Below are 13849 nucleotides of genomic sequence, written 5' to 3' on the forward strand. Positions count from 1 at the left end.
CAAATTTGTGCACATCTACTATACTTAAATTAAGATAGTCCGCAATAACTCTTCAAAAGATAGAATAGAAAAAAACCTATTTGAAAAATTATTTTGAAGATCTTAAAATTAACTAAGTATTCTAAGGTAACTTACCTCTTTTAAAAGGGAGCATGCTAGCATTAAAATGTCTTTGAGAGAAGTGTCACGAAATGAGGTAGATATTTTCCTGTGTTTTGCTGAAGGTCTAGAATAATCAACCTAAAAAAGATCAAGATGAATTTGTTTAACCAAACCTACAAAAGAGCAAAGCAAAATTTAATGAATAAGAAAATGAATGGAAATAATGACTAAAGAATCATAAAGCACAGAGTTAAAAGAGCTTTTAAAAATCTACTGGGCTAACCATTTTCTCACAGCTACTCTAAGAGTTAATGGCAGAGCCAGGATTAGAATGCAAATTTCTAGATTGTTTCAAGTCAACGTTCTTTCTACAAATCATACTGGCCCCAAAATTAAAAGCTAGAGTTGACCACATTTACAGAGGCAATATAATTTCACAGATTATAAAATTATTAAGAGATAATAAGACTATCAACTCCTGAACCATGCACCGTATTTCACATTAGACAGGTAACAACTTTTGAAAACGGAACAGAGAAGTTGTTCCTTTTTCAATCTCTGTAAAATGAGTAATTTCTAAAATAATTTTGAATTTTTTTCCGAGGATCTACATCAACAAATTGAATTAGTTACAGAAAAATTCTACTATATGAGAAAAATAGTTCTATATACACCATGTGTGATTCACTGGTTCATGTATCTTTGGTATTCTGAAAAATTATAATAAGAAATCTGATTTACTACATAAATGGTAGTATATTCCCCCTGAATATTTTATTAGATAATGATAAATAGTTTTTAGGAACAAAATTATTAAGACTAGCTTTTGAGCCTCTAACTTAAAATCTGGTCAGAACTATACTATTAATACCTGATTATCAAAAGGAAGCAAGCAAACAAATCAGAAGTCTGATATCCAAATGATCATTACCACTATGGTCTACAGTTGCTATAGCATTACTGTTTTTTCCTTTTGCTATTTGGAAGAAGAAAATAAACCATTTCCCTTGCTGATATTTATTTATAGATTTGAGGAAAGTAGTGAGCTCAAAATTGATTATCTGACATTCCCTGGACTCCAACATACAATTTAGACTATATTTAAAATGCCACATTTACTTATAGAAACATGAAACATAAAAGAAGTCCGAAGCAATTATAGAAAGTGGTTACTGTAAGCTATTATCTAATATGTAAGATTCAAATTAGCATTTCTAGCATTCCTCCCTTCTTTTAAATCAAACTTCAAAGACTGTCTCTCCTACAATACTTCCCTTGATTCATTAAAAATGTTTTGCCTTAATGTAAATTAATAATATAACGCTTCTTGCATTATTTCACTTAAACCTCATAACTAATACATGAGGTAATCTTTTTACAGATGAGAAAATTGGTATTTATAGACAGCCCTCTAAATACCACCATGTCTGCAAAAGGAAAGAGGAAATTTATGTTTGCTGAGCACATTCTGCACACTAGACCCTGTACTAGCAGCTTATCTAATTTTAACAAGATCCATGTGAGCAGATATCATTCTCACTTTACAGATGAGGATTTAAGTTTAAAGAAGTTAAGACGTTGCACAAAGTTGGTGACAGAACTAAAACACAAATCCTCATCTGATGCCAGAGCTATCTACAAGGCCAGTATGCTTATTTTACGTGAGTTATTCATTTAAAATCCAGATTTTTAGTTTTTCTTTTATTAGAGAAGTTAGGGTTTACACAAAAATCATGCATAAAATACATGATTCCCATATACTGCCCTATTATTAATACCTTGCACTGGTATGATGATACATTCATTACAACTGATGAAAAAAGGTTTTTTTTGAGAAGACAGACCATGTCTCTATTTGGACTGCCTTCCTCTGCCTCTATCAGGTAGGCACAGATACTTTACTTCCTGATGATTATATATTAAATATGCTCCAGGAAAAGTAGATTTAGCTTCAAAGAAAGCAGGACAATTTATACAATCCTGTTTACTTGAAGGAAATCTCAAGTTTAGATCGTCTTCCTAAAAGATTCTGTTATTGATGCTACCTGAATTTACCTGGATCACATCTGAAAGCCATAATATTTGATTTTCATCATGTAATATATATCTTCTTATTGCCTACTTCAGAAGCACTTAATAAATGTTGGCTGAAATTGTAAATGTAATAAAATTAGGCTGAGTAAAATGTCTCCAAAAAGTCATATATTTTCACCATACAAAGTCACACTTCAGCCTTTGGAGCTTTCTTTAAAAGACACTTGGTCACATACAAGATAAGACTCGAACATCTTGCTGTACCAGAATGTAAGAAAGTATTCAAAGAATGGCAACAAAAAAGTCAGAAAGACACAGAAGTCAGCTTGAAAGGGTTCCTACTGGTCAAATCGGGAAAATTGGAGCGTCGAAATGTTAGTAACGAATTATAATTTATTAAATAAAACAGGAAACCAGGAATCCCTACTGGTTAAAATAAATGAATATACTGCAAGTTTGATGAGGAACATGGTATTTTCAGATTCTTAAAGTACTCCTCCATCAAATATGCATTAATTACAAAGGGGAAAAGGACAAATCTACAATGAAGAAACCTGGCACAGACCAGCTTAATCAATTGATCAAAGTGAACTTCATCAGTGATGTGACAAGTCAAATAATAAACTTCCTGATAGATACGAGAAACCCACAGTATCATTTCAATCCCAAATACATACAGTCCTAAATTGAGGGATATTTTACAGAACAATTAGCCTGTAATCATCACAAGTGTCAAGGTCGTGGAAGTAAAACAAAGATTAAAGAATTTTTCCAGTTTGAGTCTAAAAAAAAATGACAATTAAATGGGATGCATGATTCTACACTGGTTCTTTTTGCTATAAAGGGCATTTTTGAGACAACTGGTGAAACTTGAATAGGTCTGATGATTAAATGGTAGTATTATGTCAGTGTTATCTTCCTCATTTTAACGGTGATATTGTGGTTTTCTAGGAGAATGTCCTTGTATGTAGGAAATATACACTAAAGTACTCAAGGGTGGTGGGAAATCACGTTGGTAACCTAGCATCAAATGGCTGAGGGAGAAACTCCTTTCTATCCTAGTCACAACTTTTTTTAAGTTTAAGATGGTTTATATAATTTTTAAAAAGATACTTGGCTACTCTCAAACTACATTTTTATTTAAGAATTCCATATTAACCAGTTTTCTCTCAGCAACAACCTAAACACAGCAAACGTAAGCTGTAAAGTAGGAATTAAATAAAATTGCTAGTTCTAAGACTGGCAAAAAGCTGATGGTTATAAAAGCTGGGTAATAGGTACAGGGGGCTCTTAAGACAACTTTCTTTACTTTTAGAAGTTTAAATTTCCATACTAAGTTTCCATATCAATATTATTCAAACTATATTTTTTAAAAAAGAAAGTTACAGTTCTTTAGACATATTTATAAAGTCTGGCAGGATTAGAGCCATGTTTCAAATAAACAAGCAGGCATTAGTGTTTCCAGCCATGGTCCCTATCATAACATCCCTTACAACATAGTAAATAACTATGTTGCAGGTACTATTACTAGTTCTGGAGATACATACATTCATACATACTACATAAGGCAGAGAAATCTTCACATACTCTGGGGTGGATGAGTTGTGGTTAAATAACAGAGCACTTTAAATTTTAGAAATTCTTCCTATAAACCTAGAAACATTTTCTAATTCCTGATTGAACACAAGCAGAAAATAGTTTTTCTGAATATTTTCTTGTGCATATTAACTATACTATCACTCCAAAGGAAGCTGGCAAGCGGTCCTGGTTATACATGCTCTTTCTGTATATACATACATACATATGTATATGAATACATAGGCGCACACACACATGCAAACACAAACCACTCAGGATGGTGATAGTTTTTAATGAAAATACTGCACTTCCCTTAATTATAAGATTATTCTGTATGTGACCCAACTTCTGTTTTTGTTCTGTTTATGACCATGTTAAGTGTTAAAGGGAACAGAAGCAGGTGATAATGTGCTCAGCTGATGAGCTCATAAAAGGACTGTTGGGGGTAGGTGTAGCTTCTGAAAATTCTTCTTGTACAGGGTGAAAACCCATGCCAGCAAATGGCAAAGTGCCAAGTGGCCTCTTCTTTGATGAGTCCTGCTAAGTAACCCACTGTTGAGAATCAATTCATAAAATTGCCTGTCTTTTATCTGTAAGTGAATAAAGCTTTATTTCTCTTTTGCATATAATTTCTTTCTTATGGCTAGTATACTAATACATATACAGAGAATAAAAGGACAATTGTCCAATTGCCCATGGACCAAGAACCATGTCTAATTCTTTGTTCTCTGCAGTACTTTATACTATTGCTGATATTTTCAACAACAATGAAGTGTTCCAGTACTTAACTACCCCATCTAAAAAGCAGACCAAAAAAATTATTCAGAGTTTTATGCCACAGAAAGAAGATTGTACATTTTGCCACAAGTAAATCCAGCAAAGAAATAGTATTACTAAAGTAAATTTCATGTCCCCATTAGATGGAAAGGCTTACCAGGTTCATTTCCTGAGTCAATTCTGAAAGGATCATTACTCCTATTATGCAGTGTTCCACAGTACCCTTTTGAGAAAATAACCAAGTTTAGCATAAGTGGAGACATAAGATTGTTTCTTAATGAGTAAATTGGGCAATATTTACAAATAATTAAATATGGAAATATCACAACATCTATTAAATATATAGAAAAATCACTATGAGTTCTACAAAAGAAAAGAATTTAAAGCTCATATTTTTGAAGGACAAATTTAGGTACACAGAGTTGAGTGGGAAAAAGCTCTATAAAATGTTTTCAGCACCTTGGACTTCTAATAAACTAAGTCTCAAAATATAAAAGTTGAGTTTAATATTTTTCATAAGATCATGAATAAGAATGAGCAAAAGATACTTTCTAGCTCTATAAATATGCTTGAAGGCTACTTAGATAGCTGCATTCACTAAATAATTAATAAATAGCTTAGTACCTAATTCAAATCCTTGGATCTAATTTCAGATAAGATCACTTAGGCCCTTTTAATATTATTTAATAGTACATGTGTATGCATTTATTATGTATTTATAATGAAAGCATCTAAAGTACCCCATGCACTGGAGTAAATACATGACTATCAACATAGTATAGTTTCATACCATCCATAAAGTTTTTAATTTAATCAGCTTCCAATTTAATCTCAAAATCTTCTTTCAAATCAAAATTCAGATTTCATATGCACATTACTAACAAGTTACCCTATTACAAAATCACACTGGAATTATGAAAATAGTAAATGTGACATTCAATTTCAGTACAATCATTTTAAAATGAATAATACAGATGACACACTTTTCAAATCCTAATTTTACAGTTTGCCATTCCTTCTGTCACAGAATTCCACTAACACTAGGTCACTAGGTGTAATTAAGTTCAAATTATTTCAGAACGAAAAAAATGAACAAAGAAATGTCCAAGAATTTTTGTATTTTAGTTCTGTATGGCCCATCAGGACAGTCAATGTCTGAACTGAGCTACCGATTTCCTACTCACTGAAACATCCTGTATGTGCTCTAAATCAATGTTACTCAAACTGTGGTTCACTGACCAACTGTTGGTCCATGAACCTGCTGGGAGTCTGTAAACTCAGTTGCTTCTAATCTGAGAATGGCTTGGACCCAGTCTGTAACAAGATTAGGAGCTTACACGAGAATATAAAACAGCTAAGTCAATAAGCACACTGTTAAGCATGGCTGGCATTTTTTTCATAGCAAATCGTTTTCAGAGAAGGAAGCATCATGTTGATTTACATTCTGACCCAAGCTCCTTATCTCCTGGTAGACCAGCGATTTCAATAGCATTGTCCTAGATGACAAAAGCATCTCCTTGGTACATAAATAGAAAAGAAGCACGTAAACAAGTTTGGAGTGTGGTAGCAATAAGACTGAAATAACAGAGAAAGGAAGATGCCTGAAACTCCAGGCCATTAATGATTTTACACACCTTAAAATAATTTTTAGGACAATACTCACAGAAGCTGCTAATACCCAAAGGAACCAAGTGATAGTGGTTTTCTTTCCTTTTTTTAATGCAATTTTACTGAGATATATTCACATATTATACAACCATCCAAAGTATACAATCAATTGTTCCTAGTATCAACATATAGTTGTACATTCATCACCACAATCAATTTTTGAACATTTTCATTACTCCAAAAAATAAACATAAAAGTAAAAAAGAACACCCAAAACATTCCATAACCCCCACCTCCACCCCTATTATTCATTTACTTTTTGTCCCCATTTTTCTACTCATCTGTCCATACACTGGATAAAGGGAGTGTGAGACACAGGATTGATGTGATACTATTTTAGGGTACTAAAATATTAAAGTCAATTGCCTCTCTCATGACTTAAGGTTTGGTCAAGTCATATACCCAGAAAGCAACTGATAAATATTTGTGATACTATAATGAACTTCGAAGATGAAACATTTTTGTTTCTTCTGAGCTTCCAAAACTAAGCACTAGAGCCCAACTTAAGAGAATGCAGCAGCCACTGAAGAGGGAGCCTGAGAAATGTTCACCATCAAGAATGATTCCATTCCGTTCAGTTTCAACCCTGATGTTATTTTAAAAGAACTCTGAAGTGTATTCTTACCTACTTTAATGACTCTTGATGAACTATGTGCACCTTAGTAAATGACAAGAGGAGGATGCTATTGTGTTAGCCAAAATTACAAGCACCAACTCTGAAGCAAGAAACTCATCTGTCTCTGAATGAACTATGCCTTTTCCCCAGTGTACACTGATCTCCTCGGGGCTAAAATTGTACTTAATCCTGTGAAGTTGAGAAAATCAAATATCTGTTAACCAAGGTGTTAACAACATTAATAAAAGAGAAACAGTATAGTCTAGTATTTCATATTCTGAAGTTTCCAGCATTGTGCTATAAATGGAGTTATATCTTACATAGCAGTAATTTTTAAAGTTACCAGGTAAGGGGTAAAATCTCAGAGAATCAAAATAACCCCTAATTGCCAATAAACCAATACTGAACAATCTCTCAATTAATCCAACACTTCCAGTTTCTTCTCTAGAATTTTAACAGGTCTCTGCTTCTTCAGCTGAGTACTGACTAAAGTAGCTGTCTTGCAATTAGGGATCATGTTTGTATGAAAAAATCTTTAAATATTAGAATCATACTAAGCAGGGAGCAATGGTCTTCCTTAGAAAGAAGCATGCAGGAACCAACAACACATTTTGGTTTTCCATATCACACACACCCCAGAACATATCATCACTGTGTGGATAGCAAGTAGGTTCACTGGCACAATTTAAAATTAGTTTCCCCTTGCCCCACTCCGCCCTTTTGTGGGCAGACTCCAAATACCTGAAAATGTGTAAATTAAATATGTATGTCGGACATTATTTTTATTAGTTAGGTTGAAAATAATCTTGAGAAACTGACAGTCAATGTGGTATAAATGTAAAAATACAAATCTTAAGTTAGGAGACTTACTGACATCTCTATGCTTTATTAGGTGCTCATACAATCTTACGCAAATTACGAACTTTCTAAGCCTTGGTTTTCTCATTTACAAAACAAAATCTACTTCACAGTGTTGTAATGAGTATAATCAGATAAATGAAAAGCACTATATCCATGTTTTTTATACATGCAATACATAGAAATACACACATTTCACAAATGAAAGAACATATATTTGAAATTAGAAACTTGTATTTTGCATTCTTCTGGTTTGGAAATTATACAATTATAGTAATGATCTTCTTTACTAACAATAAAAGAGAAAGGAATCTGAAGACAAAGAATAGTTCATAATTAATATGGGACTGGTAGCCACACAGCAAAAGCTTTAAGATAAGCAATATTCTAAACCAAAGAAAGCAAGTAGCAATGTTCCAGAACAATAATGCCTTCTTACCTGTAGAAACTTCTTCACATCAGCAATAATTTCTCTGAAAACAAAATGATCTTTCTCAACCTCAAACCATCCCAACTTAGTGATTTTAGCAATGACTTGAACAAGAGCTTGGATGACAAAGGGAGCCAGCCTGGGTTGGGATGCCACATAATTCAGGATGTAGTTTCCTATAAAGAAAATATTCTGTGATCATATGAACTTTTCACTAACAAAATGTAAATCATGTGAACAAAAACAGGAGTCAGTGATATGCTCTTTGGCAAAAAGTTAATCCTTTTACCCAAGATATGGACATACTTATACAATCAATTCTGTTATAAGGTTTATTGTGAAAATGCAAATGTGTTCCAATGCAACTGATTTATTAGGGTATAATCTGCATATAACAATACTGACTGTGAATGTTGCTATTCTTTTTACATGATTCCATCCATTAAAAAAAATGCTAGGTGAACAAAGAAAACTGCAACCAGACCAACTGAACCAAATCATGTAAGAATTCACAAAATACATACATCTCAAACATCTATCTACCAGCTTTCTAGCCAAACAAGATGGTGGTATAAGACAGTCCAGAGTACTATGCCCCCAAAGAGTCTTTCAACAACCAGCAAAACTGGCAGAACCATCTTCCTTAAAACTCTGGAACAGTTAAAAGACTGCAGTATCTGGGTGAGGGCTGCATCAAGAAAAAAGCAACTGGAAAAACAGTAGCAGACGCTTGTGGCACCCTTGCTGGCCCTCTCCTGATCTCCTTCTCAGCACAGCTGGTGCCAGCCTACACTCCCATTGTGAGTCTCCGACCCTATTCTGGAGGGAACAAACTAACCCCTATGCACAATCTGGGGTGCCTGTATATCAGTGCCACTCGATCAGGTGGCATACTGAAAGACTGAATCAGGAAATTCATCTCTGGCTTGCCCTTCCAGATCTGTCTTGTAGGCAGAAGAAAGCCTGACAACAGCTAAAGCTGTGTAAGAAACAACTAAATCAAAGTGGCCTGGGACAAAGGATTACCTGCTTTAAGTCATACAATAGAGCACCCAGAGGGAAAGTCTATTTCATAGGGAGTAGAGAGTACATTCAAATTCCTGTAAACGGGAGAAATCCTAAGGCTACCAGGAAGCACAAGAGACAAGCTCAGAAATGATGAAGAGGACCCTGCACCTCACATTCACCTTGGGCTGATCTTGATAGGATGGCTAAGCTCTAAAGGAGAGCACCAGTCAATGTAAAGCCAATTTGCAAAGACTGTGAAAGGTACTTGCATGTTGGTTTGTTTGCTTTTGTTAGCTCCTGGCACTCAAGGAAATCTGTAATATCATTAGCTGAATACAAACATATGGAAAAGACAGCTCAGGAACTAAATCCCAGAGTTAATACTTGAAAATATTAAAATGTACACTGTGCATCAAAAGATTACAGGACCAACAAAGAAATAGGAAGTAATGGCCCATCTACAGGATCAAACTAAAAATTCAGAAACCATCAATGAAGACCAGATTTTGGACATACCAGAACAAGACTTAAAAAAAAAAAAAAAAAAAAAAAAGATCCTCAGTATGCTTAAGGAGATAAAGGAAAACACAGAGAAAGAACTAAGGAAAATGATGAATGAACAATAGGAGAATCTCAATTAAGAGACAGAAATATTAAAAAGGAACCAAACAGAAATACTGGAGTTAAAGACCACAATAACTGAAATGAAAAATTCCCTAGAGCCTTCCACAACAGATTGAAGCTGGCAGAAGAAAGAATCAATGAACTCAAAGACAAGATAATTGAAATGATGCAGGCTGGGAAGCAAAAAGAAAAGAGATTTAAAAAAATTAATAGAGTCCTAAGAGACCTGTGGGATACCATCAAGTGTACCAATCTATAGCATTACAGGAGTCCCAGAATGAGAAGACAGAAAGGGGCAGAAGGAATATTCAAAGAAATAATGACAGAAAACTCCCCAAATTTAATGAAAGACATGAATATGCACACTCAGGAAACGCAATGAACCCCAAATAGAATAAACTTGAAGAGAACCACACCCAGATACACAGCAGTCAAACTGTCAAATGCCAAAGACAAGAAAGGAATTCTGAAAGCTACAAGAGAAAAGCAGCATGTTAGGTACAAGGGAGTCCCAATAATAATAAGTTCCAACTTCTCATCAGAAACTATAGATCCAAGAAGGGAGTAGGATGAAATATTTAAAGTGCTGAAAGAAAACTGCCAACCAAAAATCTTGTATCCATCAAGACTGTCTTTCAAAAAATGAGGGAGAGATTAAGATATTCCCAGATAAACAAACCTGAGGGAGTTCATCTCCAGTAGACTGCCCTACAAACACTGCTAAAGGGAGTTCTTCAGACAAAAGGAAAGAACACCAGAAAGAAGACTGACACAGCATAAAGAAATAAAGAACTCCAGCAAAGGTTCTAAAATGCAAATCTATAAAAATTAATGATAAATCTATGGTTTTAGACATACAATGTATAAAGATACAATTTTTAACAAGTACAACAAAATGGTGGGGGGAGCAGAGGGGTACAGGAAGTGTATGTGTAGGCTACTGATGGTAAGTCGATATCAAATCAAATGTGATTGTTAAACGTTTCAAATGTTCAAGTTTAGCCCCATGGTAACAAAGCAAATAAATGAAAAATACATACAGAAAGAAATGAGATGGTACCAAAACAGTACAATACAAAAGATCAAATAAATATGAAAGTAGGCATTAATGGAAAAACTGATGAACAAAAAAGGTATAAGATTTACAAAGCCCAAATAGCAAAATTGCAGAAGAAAATCCTGCATATTCAGTAGTTACTTTAAATGTAAAGGGATTAAACTCCCTATTCAAATGAAAGAGATTGGCAGAACGGATTAAAAAAAGCATAACCCTACAATAATGCTGTATACAAGAGACTCACCTTAAATTCAAAGACACAAGTAGAATGAAAGCAAAAGGATGTAAAAAAAAAAAAAAAAACAAATAGTAACCAAAAGACAGCTAGGGTAGTAACACTAATATCAGATAAAATAAACTTTAAATCAAAAACTGTTATAAGAACAAAGAAGGTCACTATATACCGGTCAAGATATCAATTCGACAAGAAAAAATAACAATTATAAATACAAATGCACGTAATGGCAGGGCCCCAAAATATGTAAAGCAATACTGACAGACTTGAAGGGAGAAATAGATGGTTCTATATTAATAGTAGGAGACATCAGTAAACCATTTTCAATAATGGATAGAACAGCTAGACAGAAGATCCATAAGGAAATAGAAGATTTTAACAATATTGTTAACCAACTATACTTATCACACACACACACACACACACACACACACACACACACACATACACACACATACAGAACACTTTACCCCAACAGCAGCAGAATACACATTCTCCTCTAGGTCACATGAGTCATTCTTCAATGTTAGGTCTCAAAACAAATCTCAATAAATCAAAAATATTTATATCATACAGTGTATCATATCCATTCCATAACAGAATGAAGCTACAAATCAATACAAGGGAGAACTGGAAAAGTCACAAATATTTGGAAATTAAACAACTCAAATAACCAATGGGTCAAAGAAGAAATCACAAGGGAAACTAAGAAATAGCTTCAGGTGAATGAAAATGGAAACAAAACAAAACACAACTTCTACCAGTTACCTCAGTAGTACACCCCAAGTGCTATGAGCCGCATACTCATCCTCATTCAGTGCTGTAATTTTCCATCCTATTTCAGATAATCTCTCTTCCACTGCTTCTTAGTAACTCACAAGCTACAGCCCTTCTAAAGTCCACTTCCACAAACAAAAAAGTCTTTTTCAAGATAAAACATCATATTTATTGTAGTGTTTATGTATTTCTTATCACAGTTACAAAACTATGCTAACACTTCCATACGATTCCTTTTTTTTTTAATTTGCCACTGACAAAGTTTTTGAACGTCATATCCATAACCCTGTTCTCTCATGAGCCCTGTGGTTTTTATTCCACAGCAGTGTATACCATGGTCTCTTTTAGGAACACATAGGTCATATTACGGTGAAACTGACTGTACGCTGTACTGTTTAAGCAGCATACAAAAATACAAATAGCATAATATGATTTTTTAAAGTACAGAAATCAAAGAAAGTAAGAATAGAAGAGCAAAGTTTGTAATAAAATTAATATACCAAAATTGGTAAAAGTGGGTAGTGAATTCAGCTCTGAATTGATAATTGAGGTCAGTTAACTAATACACTATAAAGTCTATCAGGAAACATACAAGAAGAATATATAAAAAGGAAGAAGTTTTCAATTACTACTTTGAGTCCAAAGGCCAGCATACCATTTGGGAAAAAGAAAAGACACAGTACATAGTAAATACCTCAATATTTAACTAAAAATGCTTTCATGGAAACAACTCCACAATCCAAGAACACTTTCAACAATTGTTCTTGACAATTAAGCAAAATATTTGATAATAAAAATGTTCTCATAATTATCATATTTCAACCTTAATTTTTATGAATATTAAAACATATACAGCTACACAAATCAAAAAATAAGATAAAAATATATTTTAAAAAGGAGCATAGATTTTCCTAGCATTAAGACCTGGAGAGGTTTCTTCTATTGATCATAGCATGATTCTCCTAAGGTTTATCACATGAATTCTTTTATTTCAATAACAAAACTTAAAAAGATGACACTGCTTCCTGAATATAAAATAAAATCTGGTTGACTTACTTCAATTACATTATGTGGGGGAGGGGGGAGAAAGAAAAAACTTTTTATTCACAAACTATCTGATTGCTTCTGTAGAAAAACAGGAAATCTACCACAGAGTGTAGGTGTTCCGGTTTGCTAATGCTGTCGTTATGCAAAATACCAGAAATGGATTGGCTTTTATAAAGGGGGTTTAGTTGGTTACAAAGTTACAGTCTTAAGGTCGTAAGGTGTCCAAGGTAAGGCATCAACAACAGGGTACCTTCACTGAACGAAGGCCAATGGCATCCAGAAAACCTCTGTTAGCTGGGAAGGCATATGGATGGCATCTGCTGATCCCAGGTTGTGTTCCAGCTCCACTCTCAGCTCCTGTGCATTCTTCAAAGTGTCTCTCTTGGCTGCAGCTTCTCCTTCTGTCTGTGAACACTTTTATAGGAGTCCAGTGATTCATTTAAGACCCACCCTGAATGGCTGGGGTAACACCTCCATGGAAATTATCCAATCAAAGGTCTCGCCCACAGGTGATTGAGTCACATCTCCATGGAAACACTGAATCAAAGGATTCCAACCTAATCAATACTAATATGTCTGCCCCCACAAGATTGCATCAAAGAACATGGCATTCTGGGGGACATAATACATCCAAACTGGCATATTCTACCCCCTGGACCCCAAAATGATGTATCTTTCCATTATACAATATACATTCATCCCCACACATATCACTTCAGTAACAATAGGTAAGTATAAGATCCCATCAAAATCAGTCACAGGTGTGGTCTTGTCCTAAAGCAAAATTCCCCTCTAGTTGTGGACCTCTGAAACCTAGAACAAGTTATCTGCTTCCAATATACAAAGGAGGGACAGTCATAGGATAAACATTCCTACTGCCATAAGGAGAAATCGAAAGGAAAACAGGGTTCACAAGACCAAAATAATTCCTAAAACCTGCAGGGAAAATTTCAGTAGATTGCAAAGTCTGAGAGTCATTTATAGAACGCTGTTTTATCCTTGGGGCTTGAGAGAGCAAGAGTTTAACCCTTTCTAAGG

The 13849-nt window shown here is 34.3% G+C and overlaps 1 protein-coding gene across 2 annotated transcripts in view; it reads right to left on the reverse strand.

Moving 5' to 3' along the window:
* Positions 1–13849, reverse strand: part of RANBP17 (RAN binding protein 17) — a 458652-nt gene that overhangs the window by 420390 nt on the left and 24413 nt on the right. For both annotated transcript variants that reach the window (XM_037799252.1, XM_037799251.1), the window contains 3 exons: positions 8073–8239; positions 4649–4714; positions 136–240 (listed from right to left, as the gene is read on the reverse strand). In XM_037799252.1, the coding sequence (XP_037655180.1) occupies positions 136–240; positions 4649–4714; positions 8073–8239 (338 nt within the window). The remainder of the gene's footprint in view (positions 1–135; positions 241–4648; positions 4715–8072; positions 8240–13849) is intronic.

This window comes from Choloepus didactylus, chromosome 11, assembly GCF_015220235.1.
Source record: "Choloepus didactylus isolate mChoDid1 chromosome 11, mChoDid1.pri, whole genome shotgun sequence".
NCBI lineage: Eukaryota > Metazoa > Chordata > Mammalia > Pilosa > Megalonychidae > Choloepus > Choloepus didactylus.